Source organism: Alosa alosa, chromosome 2, assembly GCF_017589495.1.
Source record: "Alosa alosa isolate M-15738 ecotype Scorff River chromosome 2, AALO_Geno_1.1, whole genome shotgun sequence".
Taxonomy (NCBI): Eukaryota; Metazoa; Chordata; class Actinopteri; order Clupeiformes; family Clupeidae; genus Alosa; species Alosa alosa.
This window is the reverse complement of record NC_063190.1, coordinates 7,702,484-7,727,959: the sequence shown is the minus strand read 5'-3', so window position 1 is coordinate 7,727,959 and position 25,476 is coordinate 7,702,484. Positions and strand designations below refer to the sequence as shown.

At 41.4% G+C, this 25,476-nt stretch overlaps 1 protein-coding gene across 5 annotated transcripts in view; it reads left to right on the top strand.

The window, feature by feature from the left end:
* Positions 1–25,476, top strand: part of p2rx1 (purinergic receptor P2X, ligand-gated ion channel, 1) — a 28,852-nt gene that overhangs the window by 1,994 nt on the left and 1,382 nt on the right. Inside the window, exons 1-12 of one of the 5 annotated variants that reach the window (XM_048230788.1) lie at positions 5,108–5,600; positions 8,574–8,718; positions 10,326–10,397; positions 10,876–10,936; positions 14,715–14,802; positions 15,238–15,318; positions 18,534–18,675; positions 18,850–18,995; positions 20,386–20,476; positions 20,847–20,912; positions 21,018–21,113; positions 25,391–25,471. In XM_048230788.1, coding sequence (XP_048086745.1) covers positions 5,464–5,600; positions 8,574–8,718; positions 10,326–10,397; positions 10,876–10,936; positions 14,715–14,802; positions 15,238–15,318; positions 18,534–18,675; positions 18,850–18,995; positions 20,386–20,476; positions 20,847–20,912; positions 21,018–21,113; positions 25,391–25,471 — 1,206 coding nt within the window. In that variant the 5' untranslated portion in view covers positions 5,108–5,463. Of the gene's footprint in view, positions 1–5,107; positions 5,601–6,047; positions 6,197–8,573; positions 8,719–10,325; positions 10,398–10,875; positions 10,949–14,714; positions 14,803–15,237; positions 15,319–18,533; positions 18,676–18,849; positions 18,996–20,385; positions 20,477–20,846; positions 20,913–21,017; positions 21,114–25,390; positions 25,472–25,476 lie in introns of those variants that run through there. The other 4 variants (XM_048230779.1, XM_048230803.1, XM_048230811.1 and 1 more) reach the window with 4 other exon arrangements.

The window sequence follows — 25,476 nt, the reverse complement described above, 5'->3', positions numbered from 1 at the left end:
ACATGTGACGCCACATGCAGCTGTAGTTCCTTATCACCGTGTTACGACAAAAAACTCAAAACAATTCAACTGATCCTAAAAATAAGGTATGACCACTTGAAGCAATAGAGGTGACCCCAGTGCCTAACATATGGAAGGCATTAAATTAAGATCCCAATGTGCACCGAGATATATTTTCTCTAAAAAAAAATCCCATCCACTCCGCTAAACTCTAGGAACGCAACCACTAGATGGCGATGAGATTACTTTCCCTCCCTATAGGAGACTGGAAGATTGATGTAATTTGCATTGTACTGTCGGCACTTTTTCTTGCTATCCGCCATGTTCGTTTGTGTTGTTTTATTAAAGATGAAGACGTCACAGTGAATTGTGTACATTTTTATTGGTTATTAAACTGTTAAAGCCGCAAACTTGGGTTATGTTTATCGGCGTTGCTATAGAGATGGCGATAGCTGGGGCTGGGGGATATGAGTCCAGGCGTGTGCAGGCCCGAACTGCACTGTATGACCACTGAGCATAGATAAACAGTAAAATGTAGCTGGGACGGTAGAGGGGTTAGAAACCCATGAATGAAAATAGCCTATTTATTTCAGGTAGCCTATTTTTTCACCAAAAATATGTGAAGACTATGAAAGTTTAAAATTAAAAAAATAAAATAAAAAAAAAACTCACGTTCCCAGTGCCCCCCTAGGTTGTACAAACGCCCCCCAGGGGGCGGTACCGCCCCCGTTGAGAAACCCTAACTGCTAGAGTGTTGGATGTACCTAATTCTGTGTCTAAAGCGATAGACTCTACCTTATTAAAATTTATATGGACTAACAAACCTCACTACCTCTGGCCAATATCTGACTTACAATTGATTTTTAAACAAATTTGCTATCCCAATACATTCTAGAGAATACAGTGACTTTGCTGCACTGCCTGATGTTTTTTTGAGATTGCTGGGTTCTAAAACTCCTGAGCAATCAACTGTACAGACAGATCTTTAACTGAATGGTATTTACCTAAAAGATAGAAAATGTAACAATAAATGGTTAAGACAGAGAATACTTAACCCTGCCACACCTCTTTTGACAATATTCAGTGGGATAGGTTCTGTGTCATGGGCTCTGTGTTTACCTGTCTGGTCATGTGTCTTTGTCTCCACCCATTCCCGTATATGCACTTCCTGTCTCGTTAGGTTCCCTCCCACCTGTTCCCTGTTATTATCTTGTTGGTTTCGTCCAGTCCTCTGTCTTTCTGTTAATTGGTCTGTGTACTTCTACCCTCCTGTTCCTCTGTCTTTTATTGGTTCGTCTCGCTGGTTTTCCTGTCTGAGTTCTGTTCGTTTGTAAGTTTGTATATTGTAGTGTCTTAATAAAGCGTGTTTGTCTGTAATTCTGCCTGGAGGAGTCTTGCGCTTGGGTCCTATCCTGATAATCCTGACAGTACGAACCGACCAAAGTATGGACTCTGTTTCCTGAGGAATCGGCATTCTGGGGAACTAGTCTTGCCCTCAAGCCTCCCTCCAGAAGGAGACGTGGCTCCAAGTGTCAGCCAGCTCAGTCGCACGACGTCACGCCTCCTGTGCCCAGCCCTGAGGTGCCTGTTCCTGTGCCCAGCCCTGAGGTGCGGTGCCCGCAGCCGAGTCCGCTCCTGTGCCCTCAACCGAGTCACCCAACGCCATGCCCGCAGGCCAGTCGCCTGAGTTGGTCCCACCTCCGCCGGAATCTGCCCCGCCTCCCTCTGTCTGTCCGGCCCCCTCAACCTCTGTCTCTGTCCAACCCTATCCTTATCTACCCCTGTACCTGAGTGTTCATCAACCCCTGTTTGTGAATGTCCTTCCCTGTCTGACCCTACCCCTGTCTCTATCCCAGTCACCGTGCCCGTCACTGTCCCCGTCTGTGACTATCCTGATAATCCTGACAGTTTGTGAGATATTCCACCGAGAAGAATGGGAATATGGGTGCAGATATGCATAATGTAATAGGCCTATGCACGAATTTAGCACAAATTTGGTCAGGCCTATATTCCCCCTTATCAGTCTCTTCTCGTTATCATTTTGATCAGGCAAGTAATATTGTTCAGCAAATATAAAATCAAAATGAACAAACTGAAGAGGTTACCGCATTCATCTGATCTGGCAATTTCAACTTGACTGCACTCCTTGTGTTTGCGCATCGATGTGCAAGGTTGCAGGGAGGGAACAAAAAATGCTATTTTTTGATTGGATGTCGGGTGACTATTTATTGTTTGATTGGCTACATATACTTTGAACTGTAGCCAAATTCAGAATAGCCATGCAGGCCACTTGTTGGGTTTATTCTTTTTTGTGTTCGTTGTCAACAATAAAACAATGAACATAAAGCAACGATCTTAACATTTCCATTAAGTCCATTATTTAGTGAAGCCAATTGGCTCAGTACACTATAATCTTCATGTATGTCCCCATCTTCTTTTACAGAATGGCAGCTCAAACTATTCTGAGCATGCCAGTGTAACTATTAATCATTTCAGTGGGCACACTGACTCAAGTGTTAAGTGCACAATCATTTGTATCCTGTTACTCAGTGTATAGCCTAAACTGTGGGCTACCTGACTGAGCTTGAACTCATCTGATGATGTAAATTCTGAGGGTAGATACAAAATACCATCTGAAGGTCTGTATAAACTAGTCATGGAAGGCCTCAGTCCTGCCAGGTGACATTTATTTGAATGTCAGTGAGCTTGTCCAGTATTTGGAGAATTTGTTACATGCAAACTTAGGCCATGTTTTGATATTGTTGAACTGGGTTTTTATTTTCCATGAGGAACAGAGGAATTGAAAGGAAACAACAACAGCTCTTTGACTGCTACTTAACTCCTAGCCACATGAACTTGAAAGGGAAGTTACACATCTGTCTCTCTCCAACCAGTAAGCAATTTTAAGCAAAAGGAAAAATATGTACAGAAAAATACGACGGAGTATTAGGGCCACACATGAAGAAAAAAATATTTTTGCCATGGCGAGATTAAACTCGACATGTTGACTTTTAAGTCGCCATGTCGACAATAAACTCGACATTTCGAGAATAAAGTTGAAATATCATATCTACTTTAATCTCGACGTGTCGTCGACATGCTGACATTAAACTCGCAATACAGTTTAAACATAGCATAACCTACACAGTTTAAGCTAGCCTACACTAACACACAATATGTTACATGAATAATGGGCTGTTACATGAATAATGGTCTGTTTACTACTCATTGCCGTCATCGTGAAGTGCTGTATCTCGCGGTTGGAAATACCATGCCGTTTAGGCTATATAGCTAGAATAATACATGTATCCAATGATATAATGTTTCTATACAAAATGCTATTTCACTCTGTTTTACGTGGGTAAGGCCACCGCACATTCAAATAACTGCCCTTCATGAACCACAGGCCGTCACTCTCCGGTTAACTAATTTCTCTAAAACTGCTTTTCCATGTCTCACCTGCAATAAACATAGGAGGCTAAACACAGGTATAGCCTAAGCATATATACTATTTTGATCCCGTGAGGGAATATGTGTGCATGTATACTTTATTTATGCACTGTGTGCATATGTGCCCATGTAGGCTACTAGTACATGGGGTGGTCGGGAGGAAAGCTTCATTCGTCCAATAGACATTCAGCAATAGGCTGTTTTGCATCCATTACAAACAAGCAATGTGAAAATCTAGGATTGGGGAGAGCGCCTATATGCCTAGTCTAGTGCATAAGCATGAAGTTGAACCTTTAGATGAAAACACTCTTTAATAATAGGCCTACAATAAATAAATAAACCGCTAATGACGCTTAGGCTACTTTTGACCATCGCATTTATCGCCTGTAACTCCATGATAAGGACCTACAGGAAAGTATTTGGCTGAGCAACGGAGGTTAATGTTTTATGTTTTGTTCACATGATATAGGCCTATGTCTAATCATTGTTGCAGTCGAAGAAAACTGGAATGTTTAATTCGTCCTCCCTTTCAATCGTCCCGAGCGGTCGTTCTCTCTCCAAACTAACTTTATTCTCAAAATGTCGACATGGCGACTTTTAAGTCGATACATTGAGATTAAAGTCGACATTACATTTCAACTTTATTCTCGAAATGTCAAGTTTAATGTCGTCATGGCAAAAATATTTTGAAAAATGATGTATACAGAATTATAATAAACTAAAAAAACATGTCAATGAGCTCTAATGCTGTCTATAAGGAAGGCAGGAAGAGAGTGACCAAGGAAATCTTGTGTCGGTTGATAAAGCTGAGGAGAGATGGGTGTGTGTAAGAGAGGGGGAGGGAGAAAGGGAGAGAGAATTTTGACAGATGGTTAATGATACAAGGGCACAGGTAAACTAAATGACATGCATTTGCTTTTGGATTTAGTGAACATAATAAAGTGGCTGATCTTTTTTTATTGTTTGTCTTATTCCCATTCCTGACATGAGTCTCACAATCAGGGTAAGCACTTTGTTTCTCAAGGCCTTAAAATTAAACCCTATTGACATCTGAAAGAAATGTAGTTTTTCGCCATCAGTATAAGGTTAAATATTTGCATAATTTGTTGTGTTTATTGTTGTTCCTTGGGTTAACATAATTTCAGTAAGACTGGTTAAGTAAATTGAATCATCAAAGTCTACTTTTTATAGCAAACAAACAGTTCAAACAGAAACAAGGTTCAAATTGTGTGCAAACATTTTGTTGGTCAGTTGTTAGTTGGCTAAATGCATTTCTGAAGTATTTCCTCTGCTAAATACGTTCAAATACCGGTCATTCCGATTACAATTATCATAATTCTCTGCTTTCTTCGACATCACAGTTGTAACAAATTAAACAATGTCCAAGTGTGTGTAAATTGTGTTGATAAAATGTGTTGAAGTGGTGTAGTTTTAAATTTGAGGAAGAAAATGACTTGATGTGCCAACAAATGGTATTTTTGCATTTCTTTTTTTCTGATTGTCAAGGTGCTCTCACGTTTAGTCATTAATAACATAGGTCTCCAGTTATCTACATATTTTGAGACACACAGATATGGGCAGAAAATATCAAATGCTTACACTGGTCGTGAAACTTACCACATCCTGTTGCTTTGCCTTCCTAGAGTATTTCATGGGTTGGTGGTGGACGCAGGGGAACAAGAGTGTGCATGTTAAGACAGCAAGAGATGACAAGCAGATAGTACACAAGATAGGGGAGGGAGGGAGAGAAAGAGAGAGCAAGAGAAAGAGAGAAGTGAAGTGAAGGCACAGTGCTGCTCAGTAACATCTGAGCTGTGAGTCACTGAAGGCTGGGTCTGCAAGTCGGGAACTGTAGAGAGAGAGAGAGATTCACCTAAAGAACTGAGCAGTCTGGAAAAGTTTTCGGGTGTGCATGTGTGTGTGTTGCGCTTGTGTGTCTCTATGCATAAGTGTGACCGTGGCTCCCGGAGTTACCCAGAAAGGATTATCCCAACTCCTTCCTAGCGTTTAAAGATGAGGGAAGTCATCATCAATGGCCTTCAGGACTTCTTTTTTGAGTACGAGACTCCGCGACAGGTCCTGGTGCAGAACAAGAGGGTGGGGATAGTGTGCCGCCTTATCCAGCTCGGGGTCCTAGGCTACATCATTGGGTAAGACTGCCTTTTTTTCTGTCTCTGGAATGTCCTCATTGGGAATGTATGAGGCAAAGTGGGAATGTTTGGACAACCTTCAAATGTGTTTCTGTGTGTGTGGGAAGAATAACACAATGCATTCTGTTTGATCACATCTGTTCAAACTTGCAACGTTCTTCCACTAATGTTTGGATCTGTAATTCTTTCCCCTGTGTTAAGATCCAAATAATACATTTTGGGGAGAAAATGCAGACAGAGGACCTATTCAAAGACATCTGGACAGTAGCCACACAGTCATATTTTTAATGAGTAACTAAAGAGTACGAGTGCCTGCTTGTCAGCCACTGACACATCCCCTGACAGCTTAGACAGACTTAACTTGAAGGGATTTTTCCATCTCATTTCATCTCATCTCTGCTCAAAACCCAGTGGACTCATTTGGTTAAGATGTGTGAGAGCCCCATCTTACGTTATGGATGGGCTTTTCCGTGTGAAGAGGAAGCGTCTGGTTGTCAGACAGAAGAAGTGTGTTTGGAGGGAGCATAAAGGATGGGGGCACGGCGTGGTATGGAATGCAGGCATGCATGTAGGAAGGAAGACGTTGTCGGGAATTGGTAAGCGGGTTCAGGAGAAGTGGAGGGGACTGCCAAGGGTTGTAGTGTTGCAGGCGAGGAGATGGGAGAATTCTCTTCCCACCTGCACATGAGGGTTATCAAGTACGGTCATTCATTCATTAGTGTCATTGTAATTGTTAATTTCATTTACAGTCATAGAGAGACTAAGATGTTATTGGTTAGTAAGCACATCCTCTTCTACATTTAAATCAAGTCAATGGCTCAGGCGCTGAAAGGAGCTGAAATATTTTCCATTTGAAGAGTCTCCATGCGTCAGATTAGAGGGCAGAAGCAATATCTGATATTTATCTAATATTCTATCATCAGCTCTTCTTGCGTCTGTCTTGAACTTTTCTGTATTCAAACAGTTTAACTCAGAACTTCCGCTAGTTTTGTCCAAATGTCACTGCCATATCATTATCAACAAGAAATCTCTTTTGAAGTCTGTATCTCTCGCACTTCTTCCACCCCCACAATCCGTGCTCCCACTTATCAGCATACATCCTGTCACATCATGATGGACATCAAACTAAATTCGATTAAAGCTTGTACAGAGCAATCTAAGAACTGTAAGAGCGACAGCCCAGATCAGAAATTGCTCTTTTGAACCCCATAAAATCAGACGAGGGGAACTTTAATAGAATATTAGGTCACCTCAGGGGGAACAGAATAAATTGGGCACTCACCCCCCTCAGACTTCAGAGAGATAATCTGAAACTCACCAAGGCGTTGCTGAGACAGAGAAAAAACACTGACAGTCTTCTGTGTTTCATCTGTTTAATCTTATGCAAAGCTGATGATGTAAAATAATCTATTGGTGACTGCACTTTATATCACTTTAGCCCAGTCTTGGCAGTGATGAATTAGGCTTTGTGACCAGTGAGAACCGCAAAGAATGGGCAGTGTAGGATTTCTGAAGGACGTAAGCAACATTTGTTGTTTTTGTATAGGCCAATTGTGTTGGTATCATCCTACTGTATATACAGGGAACCGGTTATGTGGTTGCCCAGCAACATTGCTAAAAACAGTTGTCCCTTGTATCATCTTATATCTTATATCTTAACTGATATTTTATTAAACCAACAGGAAAGCAATTTTTTTTAGCAGCAGAATTTTCACAAGAAGACCCCATTGATTTTCATCGGCATCTGGTCTGCCTTCCGATGCTTTGTTGTTACTTAATATGAATGTAATGAAGTGGGAAGAAAGTTATAGTCCACACTCCAAAAAGCAGAGTATGTAATGATCCAGTTTATTTATCTGACATAAAATTGGCAAAAATCAACACTCTAGCCAAAGTTCTATCCTCAAGTTCCTCAACTCTGCTTCTGAATAACTTACAAGTTGGTTCTTGCACCAAGAAGAACAGAGAAAACTGACCCAGACTCAGTTCACCCTGACAAACTTGTGTGGCTGTTTAGTTTCAGACCGGGGGTTAAGATGTATCATGTTCAGTTAGATAAACTGCATGTAGATGTGTATCATATTACCGTTGCACTACACTGAGTTCTCACAGCTTGTTGTTTATTTTATAACTCTTATAGTGAGAGTTGTCCACACACCATCTTTTAGAAACCTTTCAGGTTACAGTACCGACAATCAGTAAACCAGTGGTGATGAGGGAAGCTCTTGTAGTTGTCTTACTTGAACCAGCCATGAGTATTATATGGAGTGGAATTTCATGTGAACGCATAAAATACATGACTGAAACACATCCTTTACAAATACAGGATGTGTACAAACTATCCTTTATGGCACTGTCTTATTACTTTACTGTATTTTATTGTGCATTCATTGCTTAAGAGAGAAATCTCATCTGAACATTTTTGATAAACAAGTAAATGTGAAATATTGCGTTTGAGTGACGTGATACAGCCGTGTGCACAGTCAAGCGTTGTTATACAAATGGTTGAATACATGAATATTAACCACCTCTTTAGATGTAATTTTTTAAAGGAGTGTCATAAAGTACAACATCCCAATCCAGATCTCATCTATGATAACCAAAGGGAAGTAAAAGTACCACCTGCCAGCTTTATGTGGTGTAGAACTAGTTTACAGCCATCCAATAAGACTGTATAGCAGATGGCAGCTTATGCAGCTTATGATGGCAACATCACTGGCGGCAAACATGTTGCCCAGTGCATTGCGGATAAATATTTGAGAGGAAATATAATCTTTGCTACGCAAATATGTCTTTCTCTTCCTGCATGTCTTCCCACAGGCTTGCAAAATCATTATTTAATAAATGAACACATCACGTAAACAAGTACTTTAAACTAAAACAGGAAATGCAGAAGACTCTGATAGTAAAACTGACCACAAATCCTGTTTTGTTTATGTCATAACTGGAAGTGGTGTTGTTGTTCTTTCAAAGGTGGGTGTTCATCTATGAGAAAGGCTACCAGATCGAAGACTCAGCTATAGGTTCTGTGCTGACCAAGATGAAGGGAGTGGGCCTCACATCTGTGGATGGGGTGGACCGGGTGTGGGACGTGGCTGACTACGTCTTCCCTGAACAGGTGTGTGTTTTGGTATCTCACCGAGCTTTGGCGTGATCTCAAAATGAGACATGACCACTCTTTTTTTTAGGGTAAACCAATACAGTGTTTTCTCTGTGTGCTATTTTCCCATTCTTAATGTGAAATCATTAAGTGATGGGTAGAACTGAAATAACCATCCTATTCTCTTGGCAGAACACTGAGCAGATATAACCCAATAGGGGATGTAGACTTCTATAGCAAGACTACAAGGGGAAAATATAAGTAAACTGTGATTTAGATTTAATTATGAATCTGATACAGGGAATGACCACCTAAACACACTATCTATGACACAGGGTTGTAATCGAAGGTCATCTGTTACTTGGATTTACAGTTTTTCTTGATTGCTTTGACCTGCTTAAGGAAACTGGGATCCACTTGGTCTTCATGAACACTTTCTTTGCACAGCAGAAGTCTTAAATAAATTATTGTATAGCCTATTTGGTGAAGAAAACAGTACAAAAGGTGTTTACTGTAGGTCTATTTTGATGAAAAGTTGTAGTTCAATGAAATGTGTCTTGTCTAGGTACTTACTGTAAGTCTTACATGTCAATGACAGTTACATCTTGGGAGGAATGAATACAATTATTTTTTATTAGTACATTTAGTCTTTTCAGTTTTTTCTGATACCAGAAAAATGAGAAAGAAATGGAACAGACATAGCAAAATAGCTCATTTTGAGAACTATATTTTGCATTTTGTTGTCCAGTATGTAATGATTGATTGAAATCACACAGTGATTTGACAACAGGATGCGTTGTTTGAAGGCAAAATTTGCTTTTGCTGCATGTTTTAAGTGTTTTGAGAGAGTAACAGCCTTTTGCAAGCAAAATGTGTCATTTTGGCCAGAGTGCTTTTGTTCAGACACGGGTGTTAACTGTTTTGAGAATGTAATGTCAGAGTTGACACAAGCATCAAAAAGATAGAGAAAAACTGTAATGCTGATGTTTTCAAAACACTGTGCAGTGATACTGTGTGCCAACGATAGCATGAAAACAGAGGATTTGTGTGGCATAAGTAATCTTTCACAATTTTCTGTAACTTGTGTTCAAACCTGATGTCAAATTTAGGCCTTGAGATGTGTACGATGTTACGCATGACATGCAGTAGCCTGCGTTCAGTATGTTAGCCAATCTGACCAGAGTACCATGAGTTTATTTACTGTATGAGAAATCTCCAGCAAACAAGACAGAAGTTATTGAAGTAAGCAGACGTGTAGGACTAGCCTGTTGCACACTGTCATCATTGCAATGCAAATAGCAGTGTGCGTATGGACAAAGGGTGGCTTTCCATATGCATGTAAAGACACATGATTTGAGACATGCAGCTCCTCATCTCCAAATACAGTGAGGGAGGTGAGTCCCTCCTGTCTGATGCTGCCAGATGCCAGACATGACCCATAGCCATAGACTGCTCCCACGTGTATACGGGCATTAGCCAAACTCTTAAACAACGAACAAAGAACACAATGTGCATGGCTGTCAAGAGGGATTTTAAAACAAAAGCGAGCAGGTTGAAAAATTATAATCACATCAGCCCTACTTGTATGGAAGATTTTGACCTTACTCGTATGTCCTTTGTCCAAGGGGGATGCGTCGTTCGTGGTGATGACTAATTACATAATCACCACGGGGCAGAAACAGGACAAGTGCCCGGAGGTATGTAAACACTTTCACTCACTATGTCTCCAGTCCTCCTTAGCCCCCCTTTCACACAAGGCATTTACCAGGACCCTTCTGTCCCATGAGTGTCAGGGGCAAATGGGCTCTGACTTTGATGACATTTCTTGTTTTTAGGTGTCAGTTTCCACATCCTGGGGACTGTGAGCCACTAATTTTCTGTGGTTTTAATCTCATGTTACTGATGTAGATTCTTGAATGTGATTTGCAGTCTTGTTTAGAAAGGACATAAAGTGTTTATTCCATTCTCACATTTGATAACTTTCTGCATTATTCAAGCTGTCATGGTCATGCAAAGTTTAATTTTGGATGTGGTTGAAAAGTAGGAAATATGCATATTTTCAGGATGTCTTTTATCACAAGATAAATAATGTGTCTGAAACCTACACCATATCTAAAATGAGTCAAAAAATCCAACATAAGCATAATCCAAACATGGCACGATTCTGTCTTTCAGCTCAACGATGGCAAGAATTCCTGCAACTCGGACAAAGACTGTGAAGGGGGACAATACAAACGTACGGGAAATGGTACAACCCCACAGTCATACCAAGATACTCACAGTGTGCCCCCCCCACACACACACTCACTCACAACTTCCACTTCCCTGCCGTGTGAACGCTCAAGCCTCTTCACTTATGTAACAAGCAGACACTTTCAAACTTACAGTATACCTCCCTCTAACAAGCTGTTAGTACCTCACTTGGCTTTGCATCATTACCACAGCCTTGTCTTTGCCACTAATGCTGTAATGGGAAGAAGGTCCATCATGGGATCCATTTTAACACTGACAGGAACAAGATTAGGCCAATGAATAATCTCAAAAGTCGCACGTGCCAGCCACTGACTGCATGCAACTGACTGCCTGACGTGACACTAATGAATACTTTCTTTGTTAGTATTTTATGTAGCTCTTCTTGTCTTCAGTGTACTTTGACAGATCCCGTAATTGTCAATGACATTGACAAGCACATATTGTTATGCCATGTCTGTTTTAGCAGTCTGATACCCGACACAACCACTCTCAGAATGGTAAATGCCATTACAGCTTGTATACTATTGTTATGGTAATAACCAATTTGGATCATACGATAGTGTACATCAACACTGGAAACTGACTTTTTTTAACTAGGCTACTTGTGACAGGATATGAAATCCACCCAGACACATTTATACATGTTATGGAAGTCTTAGGTCATAGAGTTCAAGTCAGTTAAGAATAACTGAAATAGCCTAAAGGCTGGTCTCCCCAAATATTTGGCTGTGGTGTTTACCAAAGACATTTGGGACTCCACTGCACATCACAAGTCAAACATCATGCTGGTATGATGGTCCTGTGGATTTCTTCAGACGGTTATTTCATAAGTTGTGTCTCAACCTTATGGTCAGGTTCTCCTTAAAAGTAAATTGACTAGGACCTCCAGATCCTGTTTAAACGGTCGCATAAGGACGGCTTCAGCAAGAGCTTAGCCTTAACTAAACACGACATTGCGCGGATAAACACTCCCAACAATTCAGGCGTTTTTCATGTTGTGAGAAAGAGGAGAAAGCCTTGACAAAATCAACAACCTCTCCAGTTAATAACAACCAGACACTGCATACCACAGGGCTATGCATCAAACAATGTATGGAAGATAAGAAGCATAATGCTTTTAGCAACCATAGATGAAGGCAATAGATACTGACATGCATTCATACATAGCAAGCAATGTTTTACAGTGTATACAAATAATAGAGAGAACTTTTCCCACAGACTCCTTCTTGCTTGCACACTCCTCACAGTATTGTCCTTATAAGTATATATTGTGATAGCCCTATTCCTTGTTCAAAGTATATCAGGATGTCAGGCTATATTGCATATATTCTTTCATCTTAGGTGTTCTTGGGATCTTAATCTACTATATGTTCCACAAAATGTCAGTGGGTCAGTGGCTGTTGTATGATATGTACTGACCCCAGGCAGGGCCCCACTGGTGGCATGCACACCATAGCCCTCAGGGTCATCTAAGGCATAGAGGAACACTGGACATGAAGCAATGTTGACAGGAAGTCACTGGAGGTTATGTCAGATACTCTCACTACATTTCATTTGACTTGATAACTCTCTCTGCGGAACACAGAAAATACCGGTAACTTCACTAGTTGTTTTTTTCGTCTTGTGTGAGTGCAGACAGCTGTGAAGCGCAGCATTTATAAAATCAGAGCGATAAAAACAATGCCAAATGCTTTAAAAAAACGAGCGTTTATTTTTGAACAAGTAGGACCATTCCATTTTTTCCAGTATGCATAAAGGATTTGTTTACAGTTTTTAACACTGTTGAGCTTTGCTGCATGGCGTGGATGGTGTCAGGAATTTGGTGCGATGTAAAAACCAACCAGATATTTGGTTTGTTTGTGCTCTTTAACGCTTCTCACCCCTCTGCTGTTTCTTTCCCTTTTTAGGCCATTCACTAGAGCTGAAGCAGGGAGCTGCATGTCCTTTTGTTCAGACCAAGGACTCTAATTTGAGGGGGCAGTAACTTGATTGATAACGGTGGTTGCAATCCAAATAAACTTGCCATGTGCTCCCACGGCCATTCACACACCAAACAGAAAGAGAGTGTGTGTGTGTGAGTGAGGAGAGCTCAGTCGACCCCAGGCAGACCTCTGGCACTAAATATAATTTGGCCCTGATCTGGCCTCAGAACAGATCCTCAGTCAGCTCCTATCTGAGGGAGATTGCATCCGGCCTGATTTGCTCTTAAAGGCTCAGTCTGCTCTTCTAATCTCAGATACTTTTTCTAAAATGTAGCAAATTGCTCCTCATGGTCCTCTTACTCAGAGCTCAGAGAGTTTGTGAGAAAAAAAACAACAACCTCTCGAACATCGTGGCTCAGGCCGAGTCATAAACAATCATAAACAATCTCAGCCAATCAACACTGCCTCAGGAGCACGGAAAAGAGGGGGTATAATTTGATTGGCTGAGGAGCTCAAATACCAACAACAAAACCGTTTTCAGTTTCAGTATTGTGGAGGTTACTGCTGCCAAGATTAGGGTCCACAGTGAGAGTTGTCTCAGTTACCATAATTTTCCTTACTGATGGTTCCCTGTCGCTCTCTCTCTCTCTCTCTCTCTCTCTCTCTCCCTCCCCGCCTCCCAGGGTATATGACGGGAAGTGTGTTATAACAACGGGACCTGTGAGGTGCACTGGTGCCCTATCGAAGATGACCTCACCATTCCAGAGTATACACGCTCATACACCACAATTTATTAACGTCCCTGTACTGTGTGTTTAGTCAAGGGCAGTTCACAAATGAGCTAGTACATCATTATCTTCACTTTACCCTGGGACCAGATGTACAGATGCACAGATGCATGCAAGATAGCCATCTGAGAGATAAATGCAGTGCTGTCGAACTACAAGCAACAGAGGAGTGACTTTTATCATATTAGCCATTAGATCACTACTAACCTGTTCCACAATGATGAACACACCCATTTAAACTATAAACAGTTTGCAGTGTTTCCACATTAGGCTGGGATTATTGCAGGGTGTGTGTGTCTGTTGCTGGTGCACCATGGAAAGTAACTGTTATTCCCACAGTGTCTGTCAGAGGTCATGGAGATCATGAATTATCTGATGTGAGGCCCCTCTCCTCTCTCTGATCTCCATCTAGCCCCCCACTGCTGATGTCTGCTGAGAACTACACGCTTTCATCAAAAACTCTGTTACCTTTCCTCAGTTCAAAGTGGTCAGGTAGGTGACCCTGGTGTGTGTGTGTGTGTGTGAGGAGAGCTCAGTCGACCCCAGGCAGACCTCTGGCACTAAATATAATTTGGCCCTGATCTGGCCTCAGAACAGATCCTCAGTCAGCTCCTATCTGAGGGAGATTGCATCCGGCCTGATTTGCTCTTAAAGGCTCAGTCTGCTCTTCTAATCTCAGATACTTTTTCTAAAATGTAGCAAATTGCTCCTCATGGTCCTCTTACTCAGAGCTCAGAGAGTTTGTGAGAAAAAAAACAACAACCTCTCGAACATCGTGGCTCAGGCCGAGTCATAAACAATCATAAACAATCTCAGCCAATCAACACTGCCTCAGGAGCACGGAAAAGAGGGGGTATAATTTGATTGGCTGAGGAGCTCAAATACCAACAACAAAACCGTTTTCAGTTTCAGTATTGTGGAGGTTACTGCTGCCAAGATTAGGGTCCACAGTGAGAGTTGTCTCAGTTACCATAATTTTCCTTACTGATGGTTCCCTGTCGCTCTCTCTCTCTCTCTCTCTCTCTCTCTCTCTCCCCTCCCGCTCTCCCAGGGTATATGACGGGGAAGTGTGTTATAACAACGGGGACCTGTGAGGTGCACGCCTGGTGCCCTATCGAAGATGACCTCACCATTCCAGAGTATACACGCTCATACACCACAATTTATTAACGTCCCTGTACTGTGTGTTTAGTCAAGGGCAGTTCACAAATGAGCTAGTACATCATTATCTTCACTTTACCCTGGGACCAGATGTACAGATGCACAGATGCATGCAAGATAGCCATCTGAGAGATAAATGCAGTGCTGTCGAACTACAAGCAACAGAGGAGTGACTTTTTATCATATTAGCCATTAGATCACTACTAACCTGTTCCACAATGATGAACACACCCATTTAAACTATAAACAGTTTGCAGTGTTTCCACATTAGGCTGGGATTATTGCAGGGTGTGTGTCTCGTTGCTGGTGCACCATGGAAAGTGTAACTGTTATTCCCACAGTGTCTGTCAGAGGTCATGGAGATCATGTATTATCTGATGTGAGGCCCTCTCCTCTCTCTGATCTCCATCTAGCCCCCCACTGCTGATGTCTGCTGAGAACTACACGCTCTTCATCAAAAACTCTGTTACCTTTCCTCAGTTCAAAGTGGTCAGGTAGGTGACCCTGGTGTGTGTGTGTGTGTGTGTGTGTGTGTGTGTGTGTGTGTGTGTGTGTGTGTGTGTATGCACAGGTAAAGGTACAATATAGAGGTACTAGACATTTGTCTTGAGCACACATCTGAAAAAATTAAGGAAGTGCCAATGAATAGATCGAAGAACTATATGCTTCTCATTAAAAACTCGGTTACCTTTCCTTAATTCAAGGTGGTCAGTTAGGTGACCCTGGTGTGTGTGTGTGTGTGTGTGTGTACAAATGTTACAATCAATATAGGAATAGGCTATAGGCTTAGAAGACATGTCTGTTGAACACATACCTGTAAGATCAAAGAGAATACCAAAGAATAAATCCAGGAGCTACACCTTCTTCCTTTAAAACTCTGTCACCTTTCTTCAGTTCAAAGTTGTCAGATTGGTGACTTTGGTGCGCGTGTGTGTGTGTTTGTGTGTATGTCTCTCTCTCTCTCTCTCTCTCTCTCTCTGTGTGTGTGTGTGTGCATGTGTGTGTGTTACAATTAATATAGTTATTAGTTTAGAGTCTTGAACACTCACCTGTAAAGATCAAAGAGGCGCCATAGAATATATCTCAATACCTTTTGCTAGGTAAAAATACAACATTCACAGCAGTTAAGCTTCCATGTAGGAACTTAATAAAATACATGATGTGCCTCTGCACCAATCATGCATTTTTATTGCACATGCCGACCTGGAACTAGGCCATTCATGATGGGAGTCCATTTTCCAAGGCTAGCATGATCAAAGCGTTTGCTGTGGACTTATCTTCAGAGGCACCACAGGCAACATCAAATGGACACATCTAAATCAAACATGACTAAATCAAACCACAGGAACAGATTAAATGAAGTATATGAAATCCCCCTGTGTCCCACTGCCATTTACGGTCAGTGTGATGACAGATAAACATGTTTGTGCGGTGGAGTAGCCTAGCTCTGAGAGCAGATGGCTAGAATATGGCCGTGGGGTGGTTGGGACGGTCAGGGACGACATCCTGACCTTATAAATCCACTGGATTGACTGAGGACAGGAACCAGAACAAGTAACTTTGATCAAGTCCTAATGTCAGAGTTCAGACTTCAGAGCTTTTTAACACCTTAAAGCCTTGAAAACATTTGCAAAAGTATGCAAAATTAATCTTACCGCTAACCACAATCAACAGTAAAAACACTGTTTGCTTAATTTACTTACAGTATGACTCTCATCCAAAGATGCATTTAGAAATACTGGATTGGATTCTGGTATATATAATGTCATATTGGGGTTGGGTGTTTTAGAACACAAATTAATTTTCATCTGACCATAGAACAAGATTCTTAGCAAAGTCCCTGTAGCATTGAGCAACTCCAGCCATTAACATGTTTAAAAAGTGTTTTTCCTGACATGCCTTTCAAATAATCTGTTAACATGCAACATGCACTTTTATTTAACTTTTATTAAGCGTTTCTTATGCGTTATGGTTTGTAAATTATAGTATTTGATTATTTTCATTAGGCTGTTGATTGAATTGACATTGTGGTTTATTATTGCTATTCTCCTTAATGTAGTCTTACCAACTTTTTAATTTGTTTACTGTTACATTCAACTAATTTATTGCTGTTATTTGTATGTCGCTTTGGACAAAAGCACCTGCCAAATCTCATAACCATAACCATAACATGGAGGTCACTTCTGCTTTTTTTGTTTTACTTCGTGACCCAAAGGTGCTACTATGTATCTCTCCAACATGATCCTTAAGCTGATGATACATGGGGCAACTTTTTGAGCAATGTTGCTGGGCAATGTTCCTCATTATTGTAGTTCTGGCATGTTCCCATTGGTATTGGGCAACAATTTCTTTTCTGGAGAACTTTAATCATCAGTAGGCAAATTGTCATGAGCATCCAATCAGAATAAATGGAACTGGTTATGTGGTTGCCCAGCAACATTGTTCAAAAAGTCGCCCTTATGTATCGTCATCACCTTAAGGGAATTTCTTCTCCCCTCTTACCATCTTCTTACTAGGGGCACACTAGACACACATACTCTTCCAGTCAAATTTGTAACACTTCCATTTGATTGGGACTTTTAAATTATTGTTTTAATTGTAAATATTGCCATTTATAGGCAAGTATCTGTTTTATACCCATTTCTTGACTTAAAATACACTTTCCTCTTATTTGAATTGTGTATTCTGGGTGTTTGACTACTCTCTCTGTCTCTCTCTCTCTACCAGTCAAAAGTTAGGAGACACTTAGAAATTTCCATTCCACTCCATTATAGAAAGAATACCATCTGAGATCATTTGCATTGTTTTTTTTAACAGGGCAGCAGTTTTCAGATAACATTATGTGCTTACCTAATTGCAAAAGGGTTCTGGACTATTGTAGAAAGAAATGGCTGATCTTTAATGCAATATCTACATTGCCCATTGTGACGGAGTACCGTAACTACAGTTGAGTATGCGCTCTGACTGCCATACCAACGGGCCTGGCTCTTTGCCGTTGCGGTCAAGCTGCAGGATTAGTACCCTGGAGACCCAGGTTCAAAACTGGTGGGGTCACTGCTCTCTCACTTCACTACACCCATTATCAGCAACCATTCATCCAATGTTGCAAAGGCACATCCTGTTTATTAATCTATGATATCATTTTAAAAAGGCTAACTCAGAAAACATTGGAGAACCCTTTTGCAATAGAAATTTCTAAGTGTCTCCAAACTTTTGACTGGTAGTGTATATACACAGCTCTGGAATAAATTAAGAGACTGCTGCACATTTTTCTGATGTCATCCTACGGCTGCTGAATGACATTCGAATGAGTTGACAGTCATATTAAAAATTAAGAGACTACCGCTTGTCTTTATGTTACAGAGAAATTAAACATCTTAATTCTTAAGCATTAGCTGGAAGTGTTACGACAAACAGTTCCTGTGTGTGTATGTAATGTTGGAGCTACTCAAGCTAACTGAGTTCAGAGGAACAAACATTGAAGATTGTGCACACATACAGTATACGTAACATGATGCTTAGGGTTCCCAAAAAGAGAGATTAAAAGACAGCACATCTCTCTCCCTCTCTCCCTCTCTCTCTCTCTCTCTCTCTCTCTCTCTCCCTCATCTGTATGCTGCTTCAGTTGTAGTTTTTTTTCTACAGTCATTTGTATTAGTGGTTAAAAATCATTAGCGTAATCTCTCATCTCCTCCATCTCTGATTTCAGGAGCAACCTGGTTGAAGGCGTGGATAACAGTTACATCAAGAGATGCCTCTACCATGAGACAAACAACCCTCTGTGCCCCATCTTCAAGCTGGGAGACATAGTGAGACTCTCAGGCTTCAATTTCCAACAGATAGCAAAAGAAGTAGGTTGTCCTTACAGACACACAACATGTTCAGACAATGTCCCTGCCACACTGTCTAATCTCTGCTAATTGATCTTGTGTCTTGCACATATTGGTTCAGAGTTCTATGCACAAATTGGTGCAGTGTATTATGTACTGCTCACTAAGATGCATTTGACATTTGACATTTTGCAGGGTGGGGCGATTGGCATCCTCATCGACTGGGTGTGTAATCTGGATTACAGCTTGAAACACTGCAAGCCAAAGTACTACTTTCATGGTCTCTATGGTAACGCAGATGAGACGGACAAGGCCAGGGCGTCTGTGGGCTACAACTTCAGGTACTGAGGCCCAATCAGAGTGTGTGTGTGTGTGTGTGTGTGTGTGTGTGGTGTGGCGGAGAGGGGGTGGGGGGCGGGGGTGATGACTGCAGGGCTTTTAACACCTCAAAGCCTTGAAAACATTTGCAAATATGCAAACCCAATCTAACCACTAACCACAATCATCAGTAAAAACACTGTTGGCCTGTCCACACGGAGACGCTTTTTAGGTTAAACGCAGAGGTTTTGCTTCGTCTTGGCCGAGTGTCCAAACGAATCCTGTAAACGCATTGCCCGAAACCGCACTTTTTTGAAACCTGGTCCCAGAGTGGAAAAATCTGAAACCGTAGCCCGTTTGAATTCGTTTAGACAGCGAAACCACACATCCTGCTTGCGTATCGATGATGTCATCGCCCCAACTCAGCTGCCCTGGACTTGCACTTATAGTATTGCCTAACAATACTAGTTTTCATACATGATATTACCTACGATTACACTCCGTAATTACTCCGTAATTATAAATGTGGCGACAGAATAGCCTAGAACTTGGGTAAGCCTATCGTTTAGTAGCCTAATTGCGGTGACAGCCAAAACTAATGTGAATCCCGGACTATCCTACAACCAAAGAAAGTAAAGGTGATTAGTAGGCCTACCTGCGTTAGCCAAATAAAGGACGGGACTGCACCCTTCACAAACCGTAAAATAAAGTTTACTAGTTTTACAGTTGACTACAGTTGACAGTTCACCATCAGTCCACACAAACAATTTGCACTAGCCATTTCGTCGTAGCCTATTCTGTCTGTTTGTAAAGCGCAAGTTTTGGTCAATTTCTGTAAAGAAACAGTGGCACCTATAGGCCTGGGGTATGAAGTAACGTGTTGAGTTGTGTTGAGATAGATCCGTTTGGATGCAAATATCCTTAATACGGTTCCAGGGAAGACGGAGGAAAAATAGATCGGTTTGGTACGTGTGGACTTAGCATCCTTGGTATGACTCTCATGCAAAGATGCATCTAGACATACTGATACCTTTGCATAACATTAAGGATGTTTTATGAAACATTGGTTGAAGGTGCGGTATGTAGCTGTTGTGCTAGAAACAGTTACAGCCAATCAACGCAAAAGCATTAAAAACCTCTAGCACAATTGCCATCTACTTTTAACAAGATCAAATGTCTAATGCTGAAGTAATTTTATTCAAATAAAAAATTTTTCTTTACACCTATTAGTCAAGAAGCACAATGCACATGCTCAAATTATTAATGTAACTGTAGGTACTGTAGTTAGTATTTTGTTTATTAACGTTTATAACTGATATGATTTAATTTTAGTTAAGGGTCCATTCAAGGTAAACTGTCAAATACTAAAAGGAAGGACTTTCTGATTGATGTTCATTTATTCTGTAATGGCAGGCACGCTAAGTACTACACGGAAAACTCGACAGAGAAGAGAACACTCATGAAAGTGTTTGGCATCCGCTTCAATGTCATCGTTCGTGGACTGGTAATGAAAACATTTCTGTTTCATTTGTATTCAGTGGTGTAGGCTACGCGATAGACAGGTCTACGTAGTATACCAACTTAAAAAGCATCAAGATTGCTTAAAATATCTAAGGACATGTATCAACATACATTTGTGATAGACAGAGATGAGAGGAGAATGAGAGATTTTGAATGCTGGATATGGAGAAAACACTCTTGTCCAATAAGGCAAACCTTTCCTACCAGTCACCTGAGCACTACAGGGTACCTAAGCAATATCACAATATACCCAGCAAACTAGACTACACCACTATCTGTATTGTTGTAAAAACTTACTATTTCCAACTGACCATAGCTTCCCTTCACTTCCATAAACTTTGTGTGTCTATCAGGCAAGAAAATTTGATATCATCCCAACACTGACAGCAATTGGATCAGGAGTAGGGATCTTTGGAGTGGTAAGACTTCAATATAAGTATTGTAGGATGCTTGATCATGACTGTACAGTCATGTAGATGTGCTCACAACTTGAACAGTCATTATCCTCTTTGTGTCCTCCGCAGGCAACCGTTGTATGTGACCTTGTGCTGTTATACGTGTTGCCCAAGAGAGATTTCTACAAGAATATGAAATTCAAATCAACAGTCATTGATGATGAAGTAAGTACAGACATGAGAGTGGCGACTTGACTTCAGAAGCAGAGAGGAGTTAAGAAGTGTGCCCTGTTTTTTATGTGTGTGTGTGTGTGTGTTGTTTAATCCGTGTGTGCGGGTTTTACATGTGTACAGTATGTGTGTGTTGTTGAAGTGTGGGCTATTTACAAGGATACAAGGAAGTTTATTGTCACATGCATATAGTTACTGGATGTAAGAAATGCAGTGAAATTATGTCTGGTGTCAGCCTATTTGTGCATTATGGGGTGTGTGTTATGTGTGTGTGTGTTTAGTGGTGGGGGCAGTGTGCTGTAAAGAAGAAAGATGTGTGTTGGGAAGATCCACAAAGGGTGTATGTTTAGGGGGCAGGGTGCAGATTTTAGAGGGGCTTACTGTGGCAGTGTACTGTATGTATGTGAGGTGATGACAGTGATGATGTAAAAGTGTGTGTTTTTGTGTGTGTGTGTTGGGGATGGGGGTGGGGTGGGGTGGGGGATGGGAAAGGCTACATGGGTAGATAGATGGAGGAGAAATCAAAATAATAAATAAAAAGTTCTATGGAGATGTACAAAAGTTGGAAAGTCAGATATGTGTGTCTGTGTGGTAATGTTTGTGATGTGATGAAATAAGAAAATAAATAAAAGGTCTGTAGCATAGGGAGGTGTGTGTGTGTAGAGAGTGCTGAAGAGCAACAGGTGTGTGTGGGTTGGGGGATGAGTGCTGAAAATGTGTGCAAAAGTCTATAGTGTGAGTTCAGGGTTGGGATCTGAGTAGTGAATGTGTGCAAAGTCGTATAGTGCTTCAAGGGGCTAACCCAAGAGCAACAGGGACAAGGAAGAAACCTTGGGCAGATCCACGGCTCAAGGGGCTAAACCTTAACTAGGGGTCTTGGTGTGTGTTTTGGGGATGACAAGGGAGATGGGATAGTGTGCTGTGTATGTGGGGAGAGGGCAGTATGCAATATGTGTGTTGGAGAAGCTTCCTCATGAGACAATGTGCTGTGTATGTAGGGGAGAGGGGGGGGGGGCAGTGTACTGCAAGTATGGTAAAGGGACTTACTATTGCAAGCAGAGTACTGTATGTATGATGTATGTGAGTGATGACAGTGAAGATGTGTGTGTGGGTGGGAGGGGAGTGGATCAGTGACTGTGTGTGTGTGTAGTGTGTGTGTGGGTAGGTGGGGGCAGTGTGCTGTAAGTATGTAGAGGATGTGTGTTGGAGAAGATCCTGAAGACAATGTGCTGTGTATGTAGGGGGGGGCAGGGTGCAGCAAGTATTTAGAGGAGGCTTACTGTAGCAAGCAGTGTACTGTATGTATGTGAGGTGATGACAGTGATGATGTAAGTGTGTGTGTTTTTTGTGTGTGTGTTGGGGATGGGGGTGGGGTGGGGTGGGGGCAGAAAGGCTAGGCAATCAAGGACATGGGTAGATAGATGGAGGAGAAATCAAAAATAATAAATAAAAAGTTCTATGGAGATGTGCAAAAGTTGGAGAAAGTCAGATATGTGTGTCTGTGTGTGTGTGTTTTGACGTGTGATGAAATAAGAAAATAAATAAAAGGTCTGTAGCATAGGGAGAGGGATGTAAAAGTGCTTAAAGTCATGTAGGTGTGTGTGTGTGGGGGGGGCATGAGTGCTGAGGAGTGAATGAGCGCAAAGTCAGTATAGTGTGAGTTCAGGGTTGGGAAATGTTTGAGAGTGCTGAGTAGTGAATGTGTGCAAAGTCAGTATAGTGTGAGTTCAGAGTTCAGATGGCCTGGGGATAAAAACTTCTCCTGAGTCTCTCAGGTCTGGCTTTGTGACTACATAGGCGTCTTCTTGATTAGGAATAATCCATTGTTAGGATGAGAAGAGTCCTTCAGAATCTTTTGGGCTCTTAGGAGTACTCTTCTGGAATAGATATCTTGTAGAGCAGGGATTTGAGTTCTTATAGTACGTTCAGCTGAGCGCACTACTCTCTCTAGAGTACTACAATCTCTAACTGTGGAGTTCCCATACCAGGTGATGATGCTACCAGTTAGAACACTCTCAACCGCTGAAGTGTAGAAAGCCTTCATGATGGATGTAGAAACTTTGAATTTCCTTAGCTGACGAAGGAAGTAGAGTCGTTGTCTGGACCTCTTCAGAACATATTGAGTGTTAACAGTCCATGTTAAGTCTTCAGTAATGTGGACACCAAGGTATTTAAAACCTGTGACTCTCTCTACAGCAGGGGTTCTCAAAGTGTTGATTGATGAGGGCCAATTCAGGAACCCAACATTGAACTGAGGGCCACCAAAGGGGGCCTGGAAAATAAATCCCATTTGTAATCATTTTAATGACCAGGTTGCATCTCTACAGTTTATATTCATTGCATTAAACACATTTTGATTCATAACTGAGGCTAAACCTGGCAAAACTTTTGAAAATCTTAAGAAAAATTGCAATGCACACACAATCACAAACAGACAAATGTGGGATATAACAGTCCTGTGTGCAGTCCATTTCAAGTACAAGCTCAGTCAGATGTTATCGCGGGCCGCCAGAAATGTTTCCGCGGGCCGCACTTTGAGAACCTATGCTCTACAGGTTGCCCGCTGATCATTAGTGGGGTGTAACTGTAGTTCTGCTGCTGCCTTCTGTAATCCACTACCATTTCCTTGGTTTTATTGACATTCAGTGTCAAGCTGTTAGATTGACACCACTGTGCTATTTTACATGGTGAGTGTAGTCTGCAGGATGAGGCCTCAGGAAATAATCCTGATAGACTGAGCAGATGGCTCTTGACCATTACTGTAAATATTATTGTTGTGTTGTGGAGTTTTGTTGAGGTTTCACATGAGAGCTTCACAGACAAAGCTCAAAGCCCTCAGAGTTAGTCAAACTTTTAATCTTTTACTGTTAGTTGGTGCTCATTAAATAGACTTGACAGAAGAATTACTATTATGTCTTCATACATTATCGATCTTATATGAAGTACACATATGATTCTTCAAATGCAAACTTTTACGTATATTGTGAATAAATATTAACATGTGGTTCTGCCGGTACTCCTGGCCAGAGAACAGTGAGGCCAAACCAGCAAATAGAGCTTTGCTGCGTGGGCACAGCATCAATCCTTTAGGATCACAAGATCACAAATAGAGCTTTGCTGCGTGGGCACAGCATTAATCCTTTAGGATCACAAGATCACAAATAGAGCTTTGCTGCGTGGGCACAGCATCAATCCTTTAGGATGACAAGATCACAAATAGAGCTTTGCTGCGTGGGCACAGCATTAATCCTTTAGGATCACAAGATCACAAATAGAGCTTTGCTGCGTGGGCACAGCATCAATCCTTTAGGATCACAAGATCACAAATATAGCTTTGCTGCATGGGCACAGCATCAATCCTTTAGGATCACAAGATCACAAATAGAGCTTTGCTGCGTGGACACAGCATCAATCCTTTAGGATCACAAGGTGGCAGCACAGACACAACGCTCAATGAGCTGGTCTGTTAGAATGGGTTATCATGTCTCATACTCAATTTAAATAAAGCAGTGGTTGCAAGCCTTTTGTATAATGCAGACTCTTTTCCCAATCAATACTGGTAAATGGGTTATAACTCTATTTAATCATTTATTCATTAATGCATTAAATTTGATGACATGTTGGCTATTAATATGGCTAAAACCTTTTGCTGATTTGCTGTTTAGACTGTATTAAGAGACGCAGCTTAGGCTTGAGAATTAGTGTGTGTGTGAAAGGTAGTTCATCACTCCTGTCGGTGAGCTCCCTGTTCTTAAGAGTCTTTTACCACCAGTCCTGTGGAAACAGAATTCAGCCGTCCACATCCCTGTTCAGAAGTTACCTAGGCAACACAGTGAACTAGGTGCTGCTGACAGAACTTGTCTTTTTCTAAAGGTAGACAGAGAGAGAGAGGGAGAGAGAGAGAGAGAGGGAGAGAGGGAGAGAGAGAAAGACAGAGAAGGGGGTCAGGGTGGCGGGGGGTTTAGATGAAACCAAGGTGAGGGCAGATCTTAACCTGCAGCTCTCCCACTCAGCCTGGCTCTCCTCCCAAACGGAAAGGAGAAGGAAAGGCAGCTGCTCTCTTTTGTTTGCCAATCTTTTAATCTGTCTTCTTGGGAACCCTAAGCATCATGTTACGTATACTGTATGTGTAGACACTATCAATCTTCAATGTTTGTTCCTCTGAACTCTGTAAGCTTGAGTAGCTCCAACATTACATACACACACAGGAACTGTTTGTCGTAACACTTCCAGCTAATGCTTAAGATGTTTAATTTGTCTGTAACATGAAGATAAGCGGCAGTGGTTCAAAGGTGGGAGACGTTTCTATGACCAACATAGGCTCAAAAGACCCAGCTCCAATAACAATGAAGGTGAC